Genomic DNA, 25,060 nt, shown 5'->3' with positions numbered 1-25,060 from the left:
ATGGGAGGTGAAATGAGAGCGATTGTATTTATCTGCCACTAGATTAACATTGTTTGATAATGCCTAACTGTTTTCTTAGCTTCTTGTTGAAGTAAGTGTTAAATGGTCAGTCTTTTTCTAAACTATTTGTAAACTGAATTGTAGCAAGTTAGTTGGTATTCCATGAATATTTTATCTTCTACTCTATCACCGTGCATGTAAATGCTGAACTAAAACATGTTTGAGCACCTGTGCTTCATTTTCTCGCCATCTAGAATTCCTTGGCAGAGGCTCAGGACGTTTTGTGCTGTAAACTGAGCCAGCCCTTTGCTTGCAGCAGAGGTTTGCAAACAAGGACAGAGCCATGTGCTAAGCTAACATGAAAGCTCAGACCACTGAACTGTGCTGGAGTAGAGACTTCGATAGTTCCAGGGGAGAGCCCCAAGCTTACTGTTCTTCTGAGCTGTGTGGAAGGATGCCTTGTGGCTGTATCACCAAAGGAACCTTCTCATGGCTGGTCACTTGATGCCTATGGAAAAATAAATGAAGGAAAAAAGAAAAAAAAAAAGCCCTTGAGAATGCATCTTTTACAGCAGGTTGTTTGGATTGAAAGAAATAATACTTTTGTGTTGTAGCTAAAAACTTCTTCTAAACGTGGTGATATTGTTCCTCATTTTAGCTAAGAGTTTGATTTTTTTTCATGAGGCCTTAGGCTTCAAGAGCACCCTGCAGTAGGAGACTCCCGTATTTCTGGGAATATCTGCTTTGGAAGCCTCAAGTCTTGATGCCTAGATGGGTCTGTAGGAACCCACAAACAGGGTTCCATTCATGTATAAATGAACGCCTTTTTTTTTATCACTGCACACTGGAGCAGAGCTGTTGGACATCATACCTGAGCCTTGCTGAGAAGCAGTTACTGAAAGAAATTAACTTTTCAGTGTCCCAGCCTCTGTGGCAACAAATCTGTCTCCCAGACCTAGCAGTATGGTGTGTATTTTAGTACAGTCATGGAAGTTGCCCTCAAAAGTTGAGAGCAGAGATCTGTGAGCTTAGTTAAATGGCTAAGAAAGATCTATTTAAGGGAAAAAAAGCTATTAAACTGCAGAAATCTTATTAGCGGTCCTGAATGGTAGACTTTGCTATTAGTTTTTTAAATTGCAATCTTGGTGCATTTCAGTTCTTCAGAGTTATTTAAGGCATCCTTGTGAGAATTATGCCTACACAGTAAGAATGCACAGTGACATTTAGTTTAATATAGTAATTAATTACCTCTAGATTTGTTTACCACTCTAATTGTATCGTTATATTTCCACCATCGTTTTGATTTAACCTATACTCTCCCCTCAGATACTACACTGCCTTTTTCATTTTCTCTTCCGTAGGCGGTTGTCTCATTTATAATTATTTTGTCAGCATTTAAACAGAGTGTTTAATCTCAAAATAATGAACAGAGTAAGGCACAAGGCATTCATCCCGGTTTTGCTAACATGGTATCTGAAGCTCAGGAAAATGGCATGATTTCTCTGAGATTCCTGGGCAAGACAGTAGCAAAGAGCTATGTGACTGTGGAAAACGAGGTTGTTCTCCTCTCCTGTGTCCAACTATTGAAAAACTTATACGGTGGTTTGGGCCTACACAGCATAACTACTACAGTAACTGGCTAGTGGAGAGAAGCACCAACACGGTCACTGGGATACAGGGCTGGATCTGTGGGCCTTTGGGACTGTGTTAATCCATTTGTTGATCTGTCTGCACACTGTCGGCTGGAACCGAAGTTTTTTCTGTAGTAGTCCAGCCCCCTAAGAAGGAAAGCTTGCAGATTACTGCTGCCAGATGCCTTTCAGGACATTGATAGTTAATCCTCCATTAGAGAAGAAATCAAGTTCTTGTGTATAAAATGATTTTTTTTACTCTGCATATACCAGTAACAGAACAGACGAATTTGAGAATCAAACAGGCTGTTTTCCTTCTCAGAAGCAAGGGCTAAAATCTAATTCTCTGGGAGTGATTTTACATGAAAAGTGAGTCTGGTCAGAGACAGAGTGAGAAACTGTGGCAGAAAACAAACTCCCCTGCCACAGCTGACTTGGGCAGCAACTCCATCTTACAGCAGGGCAGCGCAGCATTTCTCACAGGCTGACTAGCCCTTCCACGTTAAGGGCTTTTTCTGAAGTGTTGTCCCTGGACTGTCACATAGGTTTACCAAGGTGAGATTTGACTTGGCTCACTCAGGTGTGGCTGGCACCCTGGCCACAGCCAGCACACATCTCAGTACAGCCTGGTTCTTGTATTATGTACCCTGCTTCGAAGGTGGGATTTTTTTAGCCTGGTTTGCGTTGCTTCCTCCCCTTGCCCAGGTCACTTCTTTCTCCATCTGTGGGTACTGTAGCAGCTCCAGACAGATAAACTGGGGAGTAATGTGGCTTCTTGTCTTTTTATCAGGGTGTCCTTTGGTCACTCAAGTCAGTTCTCGTGCCATTCATTTCAAACAAGTCTTTACTGCTCAAAACCGGGCAGTCAAGCATTAGTCTCTCCACTGCAGTGCTGTGTAGTCACAGAGTAATTTGTAATACTGGGCATCAGCTGATGTATTTAATATATAAGGAACATGGTAAGATTAACTGGATATTGACCATCTGTCTAAGGCAAGAAGATCTCTTATAGAGATCTGCAAAATTAAGTTTGTAGTAAGTTTTAGTCTCTTTCCCTGTTTAATTAGCCCTAATCAACTTGGGTTTTCCTATTGCAGAGCAGAGTTACTGTGTAGTTCTTCCAGGAATATTTGTGCTTACAACTTCAAAACGTAGCATGTGGGATGGAAACTGTATTCCTGTTCACCTTGTTATCAGTAAATGTATTTACAGTAGAATGCTCACAGAAACAGAGAACACAGCTCTAGGTAATCAGTTTAAAAAACCTGAACATTCAAATTGACTTTGTATCCAATTTATTTTCTTGAGAGTCTGGAAAGTGACAGGGGAAGTGTGCTTGCAAAGAAAGGACAGCCCTAGAGATTATATTACGCTGTTTGTCCCAGAGCTGTACAGTAGATAATTTTTTTTTTTTTTCTGTAAAGCTTTGCAAAAAATTATTTACCTTTTAGGTGCTTTTATTATTTTACTCATAAAGATGCCATATTTCTGACCATAGAGATGTTTTGAAGATGAATTCTTTGAAAGGAAGTGAAAACGGTGCTGCAAGTGCAACACATGGATGGGTCTCATCTAAACATCATCTTTCAAGTATTTTCATTTGCTCTCTTTCATTTTGAAAACAGAAGCAGACGCAGCTATGTAGGAAAGCACTTCTTCTGCATCTCCTGGTACTGGCTGAGCAGCCCTTCGGAGAAGGGTGGAGTGAGACTGGTTGCACTCTGTCTCCATGTAGGAGCAGCAGGACCCCCAAACTGCAGTCGTTCCCACAGACTGCTCCGAGGCCACTGCACCGCCTGCTGTTGTTGGCTTTGGGCTAGGTAACAAACTTACAGTTTAGCTCTGTGGGTGCATAAAACAGTGTTAAACTGAGCGTTTAACTTCGGACAGAAAACTGCAAGGGAGGAAACTATTTCAAATGGGGGGGGGTGAATTGCGGTGTGTCTGATAGATTGACCACAGCATCCAGTAAAGTCTGAGGCTGTTCTGTAGCACATGGGAGAAGCAACTTGGCTTTCATTCTGATGGGGAACTTCTCTTTCGTTGGCAGCTGCTGGCTACACCAAAAAATACTTGGAGAAATAATTTTAAAGCGCTGTGTCAGGCTTACCTGCTCAGCTCTCTGGAGCACAGCTGTGCCCCTACATTGGGTTGTGTCACTTAAAAACACCCTGCTCTTGAGGGCAGCCTCCCTCTGCCCGTGGTGAGTGCCTCGGCGTAGTTCAGGAGGAAGGGCTCAGCATTTCAGCTTGGAAAAACATCAGAGAGTTTGTATCCCTATCAGAAAACTTAAATTCTAGAAATTATGTGGAAAAGATTACAAGAGCCATCTCTCTGACAAGTTTTCTGATACTTGCCAGTTGAAGCTGTGCCATTGATACTGAGAGAGTCTAAGATACCAGTCACCTCTCAAAAAAATCACTTAGGATTTGGCAACTTCCATTCACAGCATGATATGGGATCCTGCAGTTCCCACTATATTAGGAATAGGAGGTCTTGGTGATGAGTTTAGTCATCTTATTGGCAAATATCTCTTACTGACTTCTATCTTATCATATAATTTTTATTCCTGTTCTTATAAAAATATCTTTTGCCATATATGCTGCATGGTTTAGGGACAGTTGCTTGCTGTCTCTGTCTTCAGCACACATAACAAAAGTATATTCCATACTCTCCATATGGAATAACATCCTTAGCGAACAGTAACTTGTCAATGAATGAGTAACCCTTTGATTGAATTAATAAACTTAAACTAAGCGTAAGGCAGAATTTTAAAGAATCCATCAAAAGAACATAACTTACTATTCAATGATTTTGTAGCTTTCAACATAGCTAGAGAATCTCGTTAAATTTCAGCGGAATATTTTTTGCTAACTTCCAACTAACATTAGCATGCTCTTCTGTTACTCTGTGAGGACATCAGGAAGTTGTACTATCTTCTATATAGAGGCCTCAGTTTACAGTGTGGGATGTGGGTAAGAACAGTAACTTTTTCAAAGGAACTGATGGCAGTTAAATTCCTGTCTCTTGGTCAGCAGCAGATATTTGCATGTCATCATTAAGTCCTTACCCCAAGCTTATACATTTTTCCTGGTTGAAGCTTTGTGCTTCTAGAGAGGGTCAGTGATTACCTGAAGGATAGATGCCATCTTTTCAATATTATCCAGCTGGTGTCCAGGTTGTCACTGATGGATTTTTTTTGTCACTTTTCCTATTAACAGAGTTTGAATCCTTCCACCAATGCACAGAATTTTGCCAAAAATCATGTGCCAAAATCAGAAATACGTAGTGGTTACCTCTCATGCACTATCATGACTTTTATTATATGAAGTTTTTCTTGATTTCCTAGTAGGAAGAGCAAGTGTCTGATTAACTTTTTCTGCTTAATTAAAGTTTACTTACTTTGTACATTTTCTGATATTTCTTACTAAGGAAATCATTAGTAGATGTTGTGGGATATGTTTTCAACCACCAGCCATTTAAGAAATGCTAGTATTTCTTTGCGTCCTCACAATCATGTGAGTCTAAAAGTTGGTGTGTGGTCCAAAACAGCCCAGGGAACAAGGTGCTAACATTCACATGTAGAAATGAATCCTTAAAGCATGCGTGTGCACACAGACACATGTGCACACATCCATGAACTCACAAAGCTAATGTGAGTGTGCGAGTGTGCCTGCATGAATGGCTCAGAAGAGAAGTGATATCTCTACAGTATGATTCATCTCATCCTAGAAGAGGCTCCAAAGATAGCTCAGATGAATCACATTCTGGCAGTTCTTCCTTGCCATAGAAAGAATGGTGACTGCTTCAGATTTAACTATCTGACTGCTTTCTTAAAGTGTATCGTAGGAGCATATCTGTGAGTTGTTCTCAGATGGAATGAGGATCTGGGGGCAAAACCACTGGTATGAGGAGTTGAAGCTCCACTCGTTCACAGTGGCCCTGAAACCATTCAAGCCTATGACTAGCTGAGCCTAAAGTCTTTGCTAGGCCCTCTCTGACTAGCCCAGTGATGTACTTGTGAAACAAGAAACAATTTTCCTTTATGCCAAACAGCTACTGTTGGACTTAAGCGTAATATTATCCCTCCTTGCCATGTCTGCCTGATGGAGGGCATTGATGTCTGCTGTTTCCTTGTTCATACAGGTGGCATCAGTCTTCAAGTGTTGTTTCATTTCTTGGGACTGAAGAATTCCTGGTACTTTTCCTAAGGAGGAGTGGACCCACAATGGGCGTCTCCCATGTTGTGCATGCTGCTGGCAAAGAGGTTTTGAGTTTGCTATGTGTGTCCTGGTTTCTGTGGATTTATTCTGTGTGGGAAGTTGACCGAGTGTCAGTGTAGAGGGAAGGAGGGGCCATCTTCACCTGTCAGAGACAGATCTGTGGCTGGCAGGAGTCTCACCTCATCAGTGGTCCTCTTCCAGTGTTTCAAAGAAATGGCAAGTAGACATAAGACAACATTTTCTTTGTACAAGATCTATCTGTGAAGATGTATGTATATTATCCATTTAACATTTTTTCTGTATTGTCAACCAAGTTAGCATTTCATCCTGTATAATGCCCTTTAAAAAGCAGTACCTCAAAATATACTGGGTTTCTCCTTGCAAGTACTTTCTGTTAGCGTACACTGCCAGAAATGAGACCCAAGTGATCTCTGTCTGAGAGAGACATCCTGTGGTATATAGGCGCCAGGTGTCAAGGCAAGAGTATAGACCTACCCAAATTAGAAATATACGCACTCTGGATCATGCTGTGCCCATGAATGAGAAGGGGAAATGTGGACTGTATTATCAACGTGTGTCTGTCTGTGGCATATATATAACAAAACAAAGCTGAAATTAGGTTTCTGCTCATTCTTAGCTTGATCTGCTCTACTGCAAGGTGTGGAGATTTACAGAACAATAAGCACTGTCTGTACTCTGCAGATAACTGCTGTTTGGTGGCTATTTCTTGAGCAAAGCTGTACTTGTATTAGAAACTTCAGAGACATTAAAAGGACTGGAGAATTGAGCTGATAATTCATTAAATGGCATGTTCTGTCCGAGTTTAATATTGAACTGATATCCCAAAATGGTGCTGAGAGGCACAGTGTTGCTGGAAATGGTTGATTTCAGAGCAGCCGTGTAATAAAGGTCCTGAACTAATGGCTAAAATCTCATGCTACTTTAGATAACCAAGACAGTGTTATGCTGATACTTGACTGTGTCTTCTTGAATAGTCTTCTGCATATGTCAGTTAGCCCATATGTTTTATTGAATAACTAATTCTTGATTTATTTTCTAAACTGCTAAAAACATGACTTTGCATTACTAAACAAGTGGTGTTATGGTGAAATTGTGTGTATGCATAATATGCACTTGCTCAGTTAGGATATTTGCATCCTTTTGGCTTTCTATCTATGCCACAAAGAGCTACTATTTTTATCTGTGATCAAAACTGAAGTCAGATATGAGCTGAAATAACTGACTGCTCTCTGGAGAAATGAAGTATTTCTATGTTTGGGCGTAATTCAGTGCAGACTGGAAAGCACTGTGTCCAGAAGTTGGAAGAGTACGGTCAGTTCCTGCTGGAGAAGGGAAACTGCTTTTCTTGGAAGCTGTTGGAAACACGGTATCTTTTTTGTCTGTTTACAATATAATTGTCTGTAAAATTAGCAGAAATACAACATTTTCTGTGCTTGACAGGTCAGTTTTATTCCCTGAGAATTAATAAACAATATCATTGTCTGGTTGTCTGCATGCAGCAATGGCCATAGGCCACTGTATGAGACAGAATTTAGAAGACTGGCTCAAATTAGGGCTTAGCCACAGTTGATTGTCCCAGGATACCGGATAGTTACATCCTAACTAAAGCCTTCTTTTTGGCTGGCATCTTTCTAAAGAAATACCACAAGTATTTAGCTCTTCATCTTTGGTTTGTACTGAGTTAATCCCCCCCAGCCTTGTGTTGTGCACACAAGAGCGCATTTAGACTGGTAAGAGAGCATCTTGACTGGGACCTGCTGAAAGCTCAGGATAGTCCATATTCAAGAGGATCGCAGAGCTTCATGAGTAGATGCTGAAGAGATGAAGTGAGCATGTGCTTTGAGTGTTGTTCTTGTTAGACTCTGAGGACATCCTAGGTCTGGCATCTTGGCATGCTAGTTTTGCCACCTAAAGTTCATGTGCCAATGTATATAGGCAAGTCCTCCCAGTCCCTGGGTGAATTTATGCTTGAGGATGTTCAGGTATTGATCGTTCCTTACTTAAAATCATCAGAAGTTTTAATTTCCTTCTCGGTAAAATGCCATACCAATTGTGATGTGGAACTGAACTTTAAACTTTAAAAATAATCCATTTCAAGTTGAGTCTTTGCATTTCAGTGCAATTCATGATGTGAGGCTGAAAACCAAAGAAAGCATTTTGAAGCACAGAGCAGCCATCTCTCTAGCAGCAACAGCTCCAGGATCTTGATTTTGCCAAAACAGAGTCCTTGCAGTTAACTTCCTCTAAAGCATCTTTCAACATTATTGACTATGTCTTGACCAGCAGATCCATGGGGCGCTTTCCCCTCTCGCCTTAGAAGTTGAGATGGATATATATTTGCAGAGACTTTCTCTAAAATAAACTTAGAGGTCAGCCAAATTTCAAGTGACATAATGGTCATTTTGGGTGTCCAACTTGAGATGCTTCGAAGAAGGTTCTTGTTGTCAAGTGACAGGAGTGCAGTAATTTATGTTTAAGGTGTATCATGTAGGACAGAGAAAATAAGTGTGCTATGATAATTTGTATTTATGCTTTTCTCTTTAGAATAAACCAGTTACAACAGGTAACAGTGAAGTCATCTACTAAGTCTGGCACCACCATTAACGTTTGACATTGTGACCCTCACACTCATTCTCAACTACATAAATACATTGATTCCTCTTGGCAAGTCATATAACAAGCCATATTTTTCCACATATTTTAACTGGTTTTGGAAGGAGTAAGTAAAATAGTATTTTTAGGGGCTAAGAATTGTTAAATTTGAGAAACTGTAGATACTGCAGCAATATTCCAATGATCAGATAGCAGACAGTAGGCAGATGTAGCAGTTAAATGTGGAGCCGTTTCTGTACTTTTGCCCTCCCCCATCTGTAATACACGTAACAGAAAAAGGTTTCAGTTGCATTGTGAAGCTTTCCTATTAGAAACAATATGTCTTATTGGTGGAACTCCTCAGTGCTGAGGACTTTTGACATCTGATTGAATAACTCTGTGTTCCTCCTTAAAATCACCTACCCTCTAGGCACAGCATCAAATACAACCCTGGTAGTCAGTGGCTGGGGGTACGAAAAGCTGTGCCACAGAGCTGAGACCTGGCTGTAGCAATCCACCCCTGTCTCGGTTATTGCAGTCCAGACGTAGAAATGACATAGCCTGGTACAAAGGTAGTAGAAATAAAACAGTGAAACATTTGAGGATGGCAGTCATTGAAAAACCCATGTTCTCTCTGTCGTGTCTTCTGGAAGGCCACCAGTAAGTTCAGTCTGTAAGAATCCAAGCTATAGTTCAGAAAGCAAATCTCTTTTGTCTCTGTCCCCAGGAAACTGTTGACAATATGAGAAGAATGGGGGAAGAAAACTCAAATACGGACATAGACCACTTTCTTTGTCCAAAAAAAAAAAAAAAAAAGAATAAGGTCTTGACATTTTGATTTTATAACTTCTGTATGTACAAGTTTTGACTAAAAAAGCCACAGTGTATTTTTAATAGTTTATGACATTAGGCAGGACGGCTTTGTTTTTACTTTCTTGAACTCGTAATTTCAAAGGAAAGCTCTTTGTGATTGAAATTTTGAAAATAGGGCACTGTGATGGCACTATACGTGTCCATTGATGAGTGTGGCCTGCAATGTTGGGGTTTTTTTCTGTAACTGGATCAATATTATGTATGTTTCAAATCCTAGTAGTAATGAAGGACATAGAGGAGTGGGTTTCTTATGGCCAGTGTCTGTTTTTTTTGTTTATTTATATTTTCCACATCTTCTTACCAAAAAAGTTCACGTGAGATTCCATTAGAAGAGACAAAGAGTGAGAAGCCTTCTTGGGAAGTGATGCTGACTGTGTCTTTTGTGGATCCACCAAATTATTTCTCCACTTCCCTGCACTAAGTGTAATAGTATGTCAAGACCAGGTAGAATTACAATACATGCTTTGTCAGAATGTTTGCTAGGTTTGTTGTGAGTGCCAGAGTGTGTGTTTAGGATATCTGCAGTCAGTTGCACTGAAGCAATTTATTTTCTGTAAAGATATAATACATACTTTAAATCTGACCTTTTTTCCCCCTGATCCATCTGCTTCTGTGAGTTCATCACCATCTTCGCTATACAGGCAGAAAAACGTGATTTCATCTCAGTATGGCTGAAAGAAATGTAAAAAAATGTGGGGTTTTGCTGTTGTGTGGTTTGACAGAACTTCCACATAAATAAGAAAGTGGAATCATTAATGAGTGCTGAAAACGCTACCAGCAACTCTGAAAACAGCTGACATTCACAATAATAGAACAGCAAACATAACGGTTCAGACCACGTTTTATATCACAACAATGCTGACAACATTGAAAAATTCTGGAAAGCTGAAAACTATCAACAACACTCCAAAAGAAGTTGCCTCTGACTTCCACATGGTACTGATTAACTACGAAGGCAGCGATGTGTGCTGCTGCTCAGCAGCTGGTGAAGCATAGAGCTGTGATAGTCCACACAGCTTGATGGCCTTTTAATGCAACCTGTAAACAAAATGTTCTGGGCGGTGTGCCTTGAGCAAGAAGAGAGATGAGACTTTTTCAGGTGGGAATGGCACTGGGGAAGGGCAGAATACAAAAGTTCACTGTGCTGGCACCAGCATCTTGGTGACAGGGAAGGGTAGGAGGAACGGACTCTACAAAATGGGTACACTTGGGATGTGTGTCTGAGGATGAGGTGGATAATTATGAAATCTCAAGTACAGTGGAAGTACAAACTAGGAATAAAGGAAGGGCAGCAAAATTAAGGGGGAGGAAGAACAAGACATGCCTGAAAAGATTAAGTCTCTGAAAAAAATCAGCACTTTTGTATTGTACGAGGGATGATTTGAATTCACATGTATAATAACACAATTATAACTGATAATGAGCAAGCATCACAGTTTTTTTGCTCAGGTATTTAAGCAATAATTATTATGTTAGGAGAAACACTTGGTAGCTGTGCAGTAAACAGAATGCTTAAAGGTGGCACTGACTTTATGCTTTTTTTGTGCAAGACAATAAACTTACTCTTACGGACAGATGTGCCGCAGCTGTAGCTCTGCACCACAGAAGAAAGCTACCTGTACAGAGTATTCATTGTGTTACACGTGAGGAATAAATTTCCTGAGCCTGATTTCCTGATCCAACAGCAGCTGGTTCAGAGCTTCATGAAAACAACTCCTCCTACTGAAAAAGCCCTGCTGTCTTCCAGGCATTCTGCAAGTGGGGAAATTGTGATAGAGCACAATGCTCATCAGGGAACGTACTTGTGTTAGCAGTCTTTTCCCATTTAGCACTTAAATTAGGCTGCAGCCTTCATGTTGAAAAGCTAATATACCCCAAAACCAAATACACCCTTGGTGCAGAAAACTGTGATTCAAGATTGTTAATGCAAAAGATCAGCTTGGATTTAGCAGCAGAAAACTGTATTTGTACTGAAGTGTTTAAAAAGTAGTATCTTCATTATTGCCTTGTTTGCAGTTACTTAATTCTCCTCTTCAGGAAATGTGTTATTTCTTTGTGAAGAGAGAAATTTAATAGTGCACTTGATGTAGTTGGGTGGTAAAACAATGGTGAGTTTGATACCTATATTTCAAAGCTGAGGTTTCTCAGTGGTGGTGATATTAGTCGTTTAAAATATGTAGGTGATTCAGTCATATCCTTTAAGAAGACAGAGCAGTATTGAGCCAAACAGGAATAGAAAATGTAATAGGACAGTCCTGGGTAAAAGAATTGAAATTGTAATCTGTATATCTTCCTCCGCTCAGTCTTGTTACCTGTCATCAAGGCTTTAGAGGCAATGCAAGTATGTAGTGGAGATCAAAATAATCAACTGGGTCTGCTAACTGCTCTGTTTTAAAAGAAATAACAGAGGGTATTTTTCAAGTTTTATGGAACACCTTTTGAAAATCCTTAGGAGTTAAATTCTTATGATAGCAATTCATGCGTTGTAACATCTAGCCATCTAGATGGATTTATCCGTCTTGACATCTGTGGAAAACGGGCCAACATATTATTTCACCTAACACTATTAAGACTTGTAAAGTACATAGGGGTTTCTTCTTAATATCTTTATGATTTTTGGAAACTTGTTTGCCATATATTGCGTAATAGGGCCAGTGAGAAGTTTGTTGTTTCAATTATTGGTATATCTAAATTCTTGGGTTTTTTTCATATATAAGTGAAATTTTTTTTTTTCACCATCTCTTGAGATGGATACTAAGAAATGCTACAGTAGTGACAATATTTAATTTATTAGCTTAAGTTTTGGGGGTTTTTTTCTAAAACCAAGTTTGTGCACTTGGTTTTGTCATGAGGGTCTTCAAAACATGGATCCTAAAATTTCAGGAGTCATCAAATAATAAGCTAAGTACGTGATTGCCCAAATCTCTTTGATATTAAGCCAGACAGTGTTTTTTGTGGATCTGAATGAAATGCTAGACTTGACACGTTGTATCTTTAATTTAGTATCTGGGGAGCTCAGCGCAAGATAAAATGATCGGACATTTTAGGATTTGATTGGTTAGCATGCAAAGGAGCCTGTAATTTCCTCAGTTTACCTTAGTGATAGTTTTGTATTTCTCTTGGCTCTTGAGGTTTCCATCATTGGTGGCTCCGATAATGTCTCTTAAATAGAGACCTTTCCAGGGTGCTTTCTTTTATACTCCATGTTCAAGCTCTCTCCCCTCGCCTGCCTTGGTCTTAGCCTTCCCAGTTGATTTTCAGCTTCACAAAGTCCAGCATCTCATCTTCAGTTCACAGACATCTTTCCTCCTTCATGATATAGAGGTTTTCTACAAGCTGTGCCATGAAAGTTGTAAGGAAGTTGAGTGTTGCTGGAAAATACGATGTTCTGTATAGTTTCCATGGAGCAGGTCTCTTCTGATGAGAAGATACAGCATATATTTTGTAAAAAGTCACTTCAAAAGTAATGCTGAAACTCCTGTAAATACAGAGTGTTTGTTTCTGATAATCATAGTGTGTCTTGTCCTTTTCAGTGTGAGTTTTTGCAGCACCATTAAGACCTTGGTTCTCCAGACTACCTTAATTTTGTGATAAAAGAAAAAGGTGGCAGTGACTGGAACTTTGGCTATGTACTCCTTTTTTCATCCTAGTTGAACCAAGAGCGTGCTGTAAATATTTGGTAAAGTTTTACACAGTCAGGAAGACCAAGAGCAATGTCAGGCATGTGCAGAATAAAGCTTTTAAGAATTATAACCAACCAAATAAAACAACAGAAAAACCAAAAGCCATGCCACCAGCTCTTGTCTGCAAGCTCTGTGTTACACCTGCATCATCAGAAGTCAGTCCCCAGCTGACAGGCAGAAATTCAATGCCCCTACATCCTCTTCACCAACACATCTGTAAGAACATATGCTTGGCTGCTTGGCTTAGCATGTGCCTGAAAAATCAGATTAATCCTAGTTTTTGATGTTATGTTCCTCTTGGGAAAAAAACTCTCTTTTAAACAGCTGGTATGAATTTAATCCCTTCACATTCCATTCTCAAGAATGCTGTAACTACTGTTTGCAAGAAATCCAAGATGCTTTCTAAAGGACAAGCAACTATTTCATGTGGAGTTTGGCCTGGGTACATTCAGGTAAGAGTAAGGTGTTGGGTTAGACAGGAAGAGACTACAAAGAAAAACTATCTTGCAGGACTTCTACATCCCCCCAGTCCGCAGCTGAATGCAAAAGGTCTGTGCATTCACATTTAATTGATTGAAGGTAAAAAGCTGGAGAGCTGTTGAGCCTGGTATTTCAGGAAACAATCACTCTTAAATTCAGTCACCACCTCTTCATGCTTTTTCCGAGTGTGTGGTGTGGTGCTGCTGTATGAGGAAGCGCAGGCTGTTCCCTTTCTTTTCCCCTGCAGAGTGGATCCCTGCAGGAATTGGCCTTTCCGTATTTTAACCGTTTTTTTCCGGTTGCTGGCAAGAGTTCTTAAAGTACCTCGCCTTGCTTGTATCAAAGCAGCGCTGGCTCGGTGCAGAAAGCTGCGCCCAGCATGGGGCTGAGTGGTTACAGGCTGTCCTGATGAGAAAGCACAGCGGCAGTCTGTATTTACTGGTTACTAAGTCCCCAAAGGAGGCAGGACGAAGCGCTTGGGAACCTGTAAGTCATGGCTACTGCCAGAGGGCAGGAGGAGATATCTGACACGTTGGAAGTGGAAGATTCATCATGGCATTGTGCTATTTCACCATTTCCACTTCAAATAGATGTTATGGTTAGATTTCTTCAATAAATAAGACCTCATTTCTGATGCTGCCAAGAAAATAAAACAGATTAGGGATTGGTTATAGCTGCAGGAATAAAAATACATGAAACTATATTGTAGTTTTGAGAAACAGTATAGATCAAATTACTTCTGGCTGTTACCAGAGGCTGGAAGACAGAGGATATACACAGCAGTTGTGTAAACAGCAGGTTTTCATCTTCAGTACGCCAGAGTCAACTTCTTCTGTCAGGTAGACTGGGTTCTGCTCCTTCCAGGTCCTATGACACCTGCAAAGTAACAAGGGGAAAAGATGAAAAAAAAAAAAAGAAAAAAAGAAAAAAGCAGGGGTCATATTCCAGACCCTCAAGTTGGCTATTCACAAGCAGGCCGTGACACACAAGATTAGGCATTTCTCGTACTTGGACTGGAAATGCAGAAAAGCAAATTTGAGAAGGCATAATGTGGAGCTATGTAACAATACAGGTAAAATACATTATGATTTGCACACCCAAAGGGAAAGGAGTAAGGATGCATTCACACATTTAACGGACTTCATGCTGAGCACCGTTTTCAAGTTGGTGTACTTACTGCTAGTATCTGTGGTATGAATAGATGTCTGATTTTTGGAGATTGTTATCTATTCATGCTTTGTTATAATCATAACAATAATATCATAAAGGAAAAAAAACACGTGAAGTGGAGATTCTAAACAGCGTCTTTCAGAAGTGTCCTGTGAACCTACTGAAGATTTGGGAAGTTCCTTCTAATTCTATTTTTGTTTATCTGATACTGCTTATCTGAGATGGCTCTTTCCTGAATCATGGTAATTTCTTCTTGTCTGTCCCTCTGAGCTGGTTAATTTTGTATTTAAAATACAGATCCACTAAAAATTAACATTTTTGGTAAAACACAAATACAACACGTGCTATTGTATCCATAAAATCTTCTAGTGAGGCCTTAGTTCTTGAATAAAAACTAAAGGAATGCATAAGTAGAAGAGTCCTGCAAGGTCTCATACTGTTGTGTGAAGGAAAGGAGTTGAATTACAAAGTAGACAGATGCAGAATTGCTATAAAATAGTGAAGCTCCTTTTGTTAGGAAAGCTTTTCTCTCTCATACCAAAAGATAATGTAACCAAACATTATGTTTTCCTTCTCTAGAAAATTAAACACACATTGTGTATTAGCTGAGTGGGTGTTTACCTGAGTTGTTTAGAGTACTGCTCTGGAATCCACACTGTAAATTAACTATCTAGACTTCTGGGATTTATCTACTTTATATGGAGAACGCCCCCCCATTTGTCATAACGTGGTAACTGAGTAAATATCACAAACCCTGCTGAATTTAAATATGCAGGCTATTAAAAGAATGTGGAAGACAACTGAGGACCACCACCACGTGGCTATGGCTGTCATCTTCTTTTGTGTCTCTTTAGTAAGAAAATCAGGTCACCTCTTGTTTTATTCCTGGATCTGATATGTATTTTGTATGAATGTGTCTTTTTGTACAGCATCTTATAGAATCCTGGTCCAGCTACAAAAAAAAAAAAAAACCAAAAAAAACCCCAAAAAACTGCAGTACAATGTGAAAGTATATATGTATAATTTTCTTCAGTTTTTATCAGCCACACAAAGTGCCCAACTGTGTTGCATGCTTTTTCTCTATACTATATTTATTACTATTGTATTTAATAGCTGTGGCAACATACTGAGGCTTTCTGTTTGTATCTTATTTTTGGGTCTTTTCAGGATGAGAACTCTAGACGATGCGTAAAATATGCCAGTGTAAGTAGACTGTATACAGTATCCTGTCTACTCTTCGTGCTTGAGTTAGAGAGATCTGTCCCCTTTCTGGTCATAATGACTGTGTAAAAGGTATAGATGGGGAGTAAATTTCCAGGGCCTGACTGCGTGCTTTCTGTTGGGCAGGGTTGATGGGGAGTACTACCATTTGGAATGCTAATGCTTCCTGCTCCCCATACCCTCATCCTCTGCTTCTTGAAAGGTAAAAACGATGGAACATAGCATATAAGTTAGACTCATGTTTTCTACCAATTCTTATGATGGTCACTGAAAAGATTCCAAAAACATACAATGCAGTTTAGCTCATGCTGATGTTTCTCTAGTGTTGGTGCTTAAAATAGTTCATCCCTACCTTCTAACTATGTCTTAGATGAAAACTAGTGTTCTTCAGACTTTTAAACTGTGGTATAGCCTAAAATGTATTGTGCTTCAGGTTGTTGCGTTACTTCTTTGGATGCCTTTTGGGGGAATATATGGTATATAAATTACTGTATTTTCACAGCAGAGAACCAGAGTCTCTCTTTATCCCTAAGTTCAAATTTAAGTTTTGAATAATCATGTAAACCTTAAGAATAAGTCTTGAGTAGGATCTGCCCATGTCTGGGAAAATCCAGCTTTTCTGTTCACCAACTTTCAGTTAAGTCCCTTTCACAGTTGTGTATCCTAATTCTGTAAAGTGTGGACTATACAACTAGGTTCATGCAGAACAGTTGGGCCAGGAAGTTGTGGTTAGATCTTATAGCCCTTAAAAAATTTCTCTTTAGAAACATAGCTGTTCCAATGTGCAGCACTGAGCATGGAACTCTTCAGAAGACCTCTCAGAAGCAGTATTCCTGCTGTAATGAACTGAGATGCCTCAGGTATGACTGAAATCAAAAATAGGGACGGGGGCAGCTGGAAAGAGATCAACACAGAACTCGAGAGACTTCTAGGTGCATCCTGTTTGTGTGTGTGTGTGGCTCGATGCAAGGGCTTCAAAATGTCTGGCACTATCTGTCTGGAAGGGTTTGCTGCTTCTACAGCGCTGGAAGGGTGGCTTGAATCCCCATGTGCTCTGGCACTAACGTAGTACCTGTTAGGATGGAGGCAAAGCAGTACTAGAAGTGTAAAAACCTGGAGCTGTGGCAAGCCAAGTTCTGGTTTTGACCTTCTTAGTGTCGATCCATCCTTTGAATAAAGGATAATAAGGCAGCGTGTTCCCTCTTAATCTAATTCTCATCAGACCCATCCAAGGCAGTGGGCTGTACCGTGTCAGCTGCTAGCGTTGGCTGCCTTCTCCTTAGAGATTCACAGCAACGCTTGGGTATATCAAATGTCATTGTCATGAATGTGACACATTGTGTTCCTGAAAATAAAAATGGATTCATCCTCGCTTGTTCAAAGCATGCTTATCTCTCTCTGTACTTATTCTCTCCATCATGGTACAATAACTGCTGCAAAATTTCCAGTGCGTATATCAGGTTACAGATGAGTGCAGGCCCCCATGGTTCTTGGAATGCCATGGGGCTGTTTTTGTTTACCAATGACATTTATCCTCTCATTTCCTTTTGGAAGCATGACAACTTCTTGCTGTCTGATGGGGAATGTACTTACAGGACCTTCTTTTCATGCCGTGTCTGACGATAAACACTCCACTGCATAGTATCTGTGTCTGCTTGCTATGGAGCTGCTATTATGGCTTTCAGCAGTCCGTCTGGCAGGAACTTGGCTGGGCAGGAAAGCAAAAGGGTTTATAAGTGCAATTATCTTCTGTTGCAGGAGGAGACCGAGAGCGGATGACAGCTAATCATGAGACGTACCTTCTTATGGCGAGCACGCAGAATGACATGGAGGATTGGGTGAAATCCATTCGCAGGGTTATATGGGCACCATTTGGAGGAGGTGAGTCAGTGACTGAACACGCGAGGCTCCCAGATACAGAAAGACACATAGTGGTTCTTCTGTTGTCTTAGTCACAGCCAGAGTTTTGAAGTGGAGGAGGATGGTCTAGATCTTTCAAAAAAAGTAGAGTAAACCCTTTGTTTTCATTTGCAGTGCAGGTATTGGGCATGTTCCCATGCAGAGTGCTGAATTTAAAAGCTTTAAACTGGTACCACTTTGTTGGTGAGGATAGCACATAATAGTGCATTACCAAGGCAAGGGGAAATTTTCACAGAAGGCTGGTCTTCTATGAAATCAGCTTTCTCACAGGAAGAAGTGGGGGGTAATTCCTTTGGTCACCAGCTAAAAGACCATCCATTTCGTTCATGACTGCCTGTTGTAAGAAGCTGTCAGTGATTCTCCTGCAAGTGACAGCTAAGACGAGTAATATCATTATATAAAGGTAGGCACTCCAATATAACCTTCAGAATATTCATACTAGCTGTATAGTGCTAATAGTGCACTTCTTTTGATTGGCATACTTAGTAGTACTGGATCAAAATTTATTGTTGGATGTCTAGTTGTCTTTTAGAAAAGCTCTCTTATGTTGAATGGGCTGCACATTTTTATCATCATGTTCATCATTATTATTCTGGTGATAATGTCTATAATATTATAATACAAGTATGATTGATATCCTTGCACAAAATGTCATGACGTTAATCAGTCTGTTCCTTGGAGTTCTCAAATCTCCAAGTTTGGGGACAGAAATATTTCTTCACTGTGAAGGAGCACCTGTATTGCATCAGACGCTTTTTGGTCTTGTTTGCAGGTTGCTGGAAAAGTAAGGCAGGATTGCCTGTGCTGTTTCATGACCAAGAAGCACATTTATCACTGAAAACTCTGAGTGCTGACTGCAAATGTCTTTTTCTCAGCTGCCAGGTGGACCACAGGAGAGAGGATGGGAAGGGGTTGAAGTCAACTATCATTTTAATCAAAACTTTTCTTGTAAACTACCCAATTTCCATTGTGCTTTATTCAGGCCACACAGTTCTTAGGAGAAGGCTTTGGCTTCTCTGGTAGGCTGTTCTGAGGGACTTGGTCAGCTGGGGCCTGCCTGGCACCTCTGCAAACAGGAATGTCTTCTCTTTGGCTCCTCCTGGGGAAATGCGCACTGGAAAGATGGTGCTAAGCTGTCATCTTACTGGGATCTGGCCCTATAGGTTAATAAGACCTGGGCATGTAGGTCTTATAGGAGGATGGTTAACAAAACAAAAAAGAACAAACCCTAAAACCCACAAAGTGTCTCAAAAGGTGCGACCTTCTACAGGCATACTGAGTTGGTTTGGGACAGGGGAGGTGGGAGGAGCACTGTCGTCTGCAACAAAGCTAGGTAGGAAGTCTGCTTGTTTATATAGCGTGAAGATTACCCATCCCCAACTTTCTTTTTGTAAAGCAGGGCTAGTGTTGAGCTCCTCAGTGTTCTTTTGCTCCAGTCCAGTAGCAGCATAAGCTACTGTGGCAACAATAAATTTGGGGGCATAACAGAACTGGATTTTTTGAAGAGCATTTTGTAGTTTTTTGCACTTGGCTTCCAGCACCACAGTATCTTCCTTTGGCAAATAATGAGGAAAAGCAACCTTTGCACTTCTTCTGCAAGTGAAGTGCCCACATTTCACAGGTAGGGAGCTGAGATTAGGTGAAACTCCGTTTCTAGCCACGCACAGAGCTATGAATAGAAACAGTCTCCTGAGTCCTGACCCTATGCTTTCTTCACCAGCCCCTCATTTACTTTTATAGGGCAAGAGCTATTTCTGGTTTACAGCTGGGAATCCTTCCAGTCACCAGGAAAATTCTGAGGACACCGTCAATGTTGTTGGAGTGTTCAATGCAAATTACTGAGGGAAGCACCTTGCTGAAGGCTTTGCATGCTGATTTGCATATTTTAAATATATTTGTAGTTATAACATTTCTAAGCATGTTCTTTTTGTTTTTCCTATTGGATTTCTTGAGCAAATACTCAGGGTTATTTGTATTGGGAAGCAAACAGTTAACTCCTTGGAAAACTTGAGAATAGATGGAACATGATTTTGGGTTTAGCATTCACGGGAAGGTTCGACCATGATAACAAGGCAAAAGCAGTGAGATGTGTCACCATTAAGAGCTGTTTTTCTAGTGTGTCCCCCATTTTATTAACTACTTGTTACTTAAGCTGACAGCCTGAGCTATCAGTAACCCTATTAACTGCGCTGTAATTGTCTGTGGCTGGACACACTCCGTTCGTATAATTCCTTGCTACATGCATGTTGCTACAGCTGCTGCAACAGTCTGACCCTTCTAAAGAAGGGCACTTCTGGGTTAAGTTGTCTAGGAGTCTGCCTTTGTAAGCTGTAGCCACTGAATTAAAAATATTTTTATTACATTCGCTATAAACAAGATACAGAAAAGTTGCAGTCCCGTGATGAGGACTAGCCAATAACAAGTAATTACTTGCAACACAAAATTATTTCAGACAGCTAATAAATCAAAACCCCCATTTTATATCGGCTTCCTAAATTTCAGTAGTAGATGGTAAACCACAATAGTCTGGTGTCATACAAGTCAAGTGCCACTTTGACTAACATATTTGAATTTTCGGGTTCTTTTAAGCACTGTAAGCAAGCTCTGTGTGTGTGCGTGCATGCACGTGCAATGGATGTGTCTGAGCCGCTAATATTTAAAGTTTGTCTGGCAGTGGGAAAGGACTCCTGGTACCAGAGCAAAGAGCTCTGTAAATGATTAACCATATCATTAAATTGTTATTTCTTAACCTGTGCTAGAAAGAGAAGGTGGGAGGGGGGCGGGTGGGAATCTGCTAAGGTGATCAGAAACAGCTTTTTTTTTTTGCACCGCAAGAACAGAGTGACTGTGGAAAAAATTCTGAAAGGGAAAAGAGATGTAAATGAGCCAGGGCACGTAATGCCTGTTTGCACACGAAATTCCTTTCCTGATTAGATTAAAAAGGCAATTTTTTACAGGAGGGAAAGGCCTGAGCTTTAATTGCAGAGCTGGCAACTACGGAGGAGGGAGGAGGCGAAAAGAAGCATTTTAGCAGAGGTAGCGGTGTAAGGTCTGGCACCTCCTGCAGGAGCCAGGCACAGCCTGCTTGCTTTTCAAGCTGCCGCACACGGCAGCCGCCTGAAGTCAAGGCAAAGTCACCCGCAGGAGCGGGCAGACCTGCGTTGCAGCGGCTCACTCCTCTACGTCGTTTCCCTGCACCTGCTGCACGCAAGGGGCTGGCGCAGGCGGCGGCAGCAGCCGTGGCTGCCATTGCCAGGCATGGGACCGGGAGGGAGCGAGCAAGCAGAGCATCCCCGTGTGCAGGCACGTATTCCTCAGCAGCTCCCCAGGATCCTGCCGGCAAAGATGCGCTGCTGCCGCATCTGACGCGCCTCTCCCATGAGAGCTTCTGGTAGTTCGAAGGCAATAAAACAAGCAAGAAGCCCATGAGAACATCAGACAGGGAGCTGGGTATATAAAAGGCCTTTTGAAAGGAATCTGTTATGGACAGAGAGCCTTTCGGGTGAAGGGGCTGTTGTTTTTGCTTCTCGGTTGCAGAGATAAAGGGAGCCAGCAAGGAGTGTCGTATCCTGGAGTTTTCTTCAGTGGCCTTTTTGGTATTGTTCTTCTCTCTCCCCTTGCGCGCCGTGAAGCGCTAACATTTTCTGTGGAATTGGAGTCTCTGCCACTCAACCCCCTGTTCCAGCTGGGAGGAAGAGGTCTTTCTCCCCCTCTGTCTGTGCAGACACTACTGTTTGAATGGAAGATACGTCTTTTTGCTGAAACTCTTTTGTTGTGGCATTGCATAACAGGCAGTTGTCTTGCCGCAGGAAATAAAAGAAACGAAAGGAAATAGAGAGACGGAAGGAAATTGTTCCCCAAAGCAAAATTGAAGCAGAGAAGAGAACATTAAAATCACTTCAAGCCCTACCCAAGATCTAGAAGACCACAAATCTTCTAGCTCCAGAGGAAAATACACTATTATAAAAACTCCTCAGCAGTCAGTATGATGAGCAGTCGTGGTGTTTCATCTGGATGCAGCTGGTAAAGGAGAGCTTTGGAGGGACGTGGGGGCTCTGGCCTGTATGATGCCTGAAGACAGAAATGCTGGAGTCCGCAGCCCAGGTGCCTTAGCAGCAGCTCCTTTCATTCCTAAAACTACTTATAGGAGAATTAAGCGGTGTTTTAGTTTCCGTAAAGGTAGGTCCATTCTGTTGCAGTGTTTTGCTTTGTTCGTGAAGCCATGGTTTCTGAGAAGTCAAGGGGGCTGTGTGTGCAGGGGCAGATGAGAGACCCGAAGCAAAAGCATTAAACAATGCAGATGCCAACATTCCAGGAATGATTTATTTACTCCTTTGTCATTTGTTTGTAGCTGGCCGACTGATACTGTCTCCTCTATATGACAGCCCATGAATGGGCTGCCTGAATGAGGTGGCTTGACACAAGATTATTGCAGAGCTTCTGAGCAAAAATCAGTGAGAGCAGTGGGGGAATCAGACCTGTGATGCTCTGAGCTGCCTGTTTGTCTGGCAAAACATAGGGAGAAGAGTTTGGGTTTGCATTTTGTCTGCATGGGAGGAAGGGAGAGAAGAGAGGAAGCAAAGCAACATGATAAATGTGCATCTGTGCAGAAGACTCAAGTCCTTGGATTCAGAGATTTCTGATGGATTGAAGTGTAGCCCTACAATGTACTGTCCTGTTGCAAATGCTGCATTGCCACTTCATCCTGCTGCCCTGCAGCCTGTGTTTGTCTTTCCACCTGCTGCATAGAGATGTTTAAAGCCAGTTTTCTTCTGCATTGCACATATTCCTGTTGAAGCAAAGCATGGCAGTACTGGGGGGAGGAGGGCAAAGGAGGAGGCTGGCTTTCAAAATATGTCAGCTGGAAGCACTGGAAGGTAACATGTCAGAGAGAGAGATATGATAAACGACGATAAGGTGCCACAGTGCTTGCGATTGGTGTGGAGAAACTACCTCTATGACAAGGACAAAACTTTGTGTGTGGGAAGAGAATTTTGGTGCTGCCTTGAAAACAATGCTGGACAGAGAAATCTAAATGAAAGGGCTCAACTGTCATGTTGTTCTGAGGTATGAGAGGTGATCTTTACGCAGGGCTTATACAATCATCTTCATCTCCTGTTCGTCTCTAAAGTGTTCCTCCATGCTGCCGTTTGTCCTTTTGCAAAATTGTGCAGCTCTTTGCTCACAAGACTCAGTAGCGACATAGTGGCATCGTTGCTTTTGAGGATTATGTGTGCAGGCAGTCAGGGGCAATGCCTTGAAATGAGGGATCACAGCCAGTGAGGGTCTTGCCACAGAACTACAGCACAGAGCAGTTACCACCTGCAGCTAAGATTGCATTGAAAGCTGTTTCCCCCCTGTACCTCCCCCCCCCTTGATGCATTGTTTCCCTTGGTTGCTGGAGTTCAGTCCTTTGGAGACTGGCCAGGAGGACACGGATGTGTCTGTATGAAGTATGCTCGTGCATTTCAAGGTGTCGGTGTGAATTAGAGCTGTCTGTGCCCTGTTTATACACTTAACTATTTGAGAAATGTTTGGAAGTTGAATAAAGGCTTAAGGGGTAGTTTTGCAGACAGCTGCCTTTGTGCCTGGCTGCAGCCTTAGCTGCTCCAAGAAGAGCTTCAGCTGTTGATTCTTCCCTGTATGTTCTGACACAGAAACTCTTCATGTCTGAAACTGCAAGTGAAGCTGCTGTGCTTGGGGCAGAGGACAGAAGGATGGAAGCCACGCTGCTCATTTACTTTTCTCTACATATTGTTTGTTTTAGTTGCTTTTTTATACACATTTTCTGTCAAGAGGCCCCTAGATCAGAGCTGCAGAATGCTGGATGCCCATGTTTAACTAGGTCCATGTCCCACTGAAGTCAACAGAAAGGTGAACATTAATTGGACTTTCAGTCATGTCTTCACTATGGATGCACAGGCAACAACACTTGTCTTATTAATTGGCATACTGAATTCTTGTAACTAAATTTGCAGATTGTATTTACCCAAATACAAAAAAAGGCAAACCTAGCCCATACTTGGATAAAGCAGAGCTGTGCAAAACCATGCAGAAAACAAAATTAGCAGGGAAAACCATTGGCTAGTCATTGGAAGAACTACAAGGGAATCATGACATTGTATGTTTAGGCAGAGATACATTGTAATCTTCACTGATGATACAAGGTATACAACCCCTCCTGGAAATGCAGATCCAAGCTGTATTTTGATAGACAGCGAAAAATTAAACGTCAGACCTGTTTGGACATCATGTCATAGGAGAAGTCAGTGCTCTGAGGGCAGCATCTGAGCAGATCCAGAGCCAAAGATCTTTAAAATCCAATTTAGAGAAGATGTTCTCTGTTAAGTACCACCACAGAAACCTCTTGAGAGCACATGCAGGGTAAGTGGAGAAAGCAGTAACTGAGGGGTAGCTTTGCTGGCACGCAGTGGTGAGAACATTGACTAGCATGGTGAACTTGGATGAGGAGAGTTTTCGAGGAGGAGGTGTCACAGGCCACGACCAGAGAAATGGTGCAGGCCCTGATGTAATAGACTGTGATAACTTCCCATTCTGTTAACTTCTCTGATAACTTCCCAGCGATGTTTTTAAAATTGCTTTCCTTACTTTCCTGCCTGTAGCTAGTTCTGCTCTTGTTTCAGAATTGTTTTTTTCTAAGCAGTAACCTCTGGTGTGCAGCTGTACTAAACTCCAGGGCAGAAGTTTATCTTACCTTATCTAGTGCTGGCATCACATTGACTGTGGGCTAGGAGAAGGCTTGAAGGAAAAAAAAAAATCATCAAGCAGGAACAAAATTCTGCTGCTGCTTTCCTTGGTGGAAATTTTCCTCTTCTGTACATTACAAGGTTCTTTAGAGAAGAAGAAAATACTCCCTGCCTTTGATCCACTCTAAGAGACTTAGTGCTGGGGAACAGCAGAGCAAAAAGCTGATAGATAATAATTTAGAACTCCATTTTAAGTGTTATGTGGCCATGACCACCACTTCTTTGAGTTATTCCAGGACCTTTGTTCCCAGCCCTGCTGTTGAAAGCTGTTGACCTGATCTTGTATTTTCACTGTCAATGAATTACTGATGTTGAGAGCTGCTTAAAATTCTCATCCAGATCCTAAGTTGAGATAATTCCTTTGACCTTAACTGACCCTTTCTGATCAGTATAGCCTATAAACTCAGAACTTGTTTTGGAAGGACAGAGATGCTCAGGTGCACACTGAAAGAACACGCATACAGGCATAGGCCCTCTCC

The 25,060-nt window shown here is 41.4% G+C and overlaps 1 protein-coding gene across 10 annotated transcripts in view; it reads left to right on the top strand.

Moving 5' to 3' along the window:
* ARHGAP24 (Rho GTPase activating protein 24) overlaps window positions 1-25,060 on the top strand; it is a 225,564-nt gene that overhangs the window by 171,768 nt on the left and 28,736 nt on the right. For 7 of the 10 annotated variants that reach the window (XM_055724668.1, XM_055724746.1, XM_005433787.4 and 4 more), the window contains one exon: window positions 17,653-17,775. The exons of 1 other annotated variant lie outside the window; for it this stretch is intronic. In XM_055724668.1, the coding sequence (XP_055580643.1) occupies window positions 17,653-17,775 (123 nt within the window). Of the gene's footprint in view, window positions 1-17,652; window positions 17,776-20,677; window positions 21,994-25,060 lie in introns of those variants that run through there. 2 more of the 10 variants (XM_005433788.4, XM_027797609.2) reach the window with 2 other exon arrangements.

Source organism: Falco cherrug, chromosome 1 (assembly GCF_023634085.1).
Source record: "Falco cherrug isolate bFalChe1 chromosome 1, bFalChe1.pri, whole genome shotgun sequence".
In the NCBI taxonomy this organism is placed as follows: domain Eukaryota; kingdom Metazoa; phylum Chordata; class Aves; order Falconiformes; family Falconidae; genus Falco; species Falco cherrug.
Note: the sequence above shows the minus strand (reverse complement) of the source record. Positions and strands in the feature narration are given on the sequence as shown.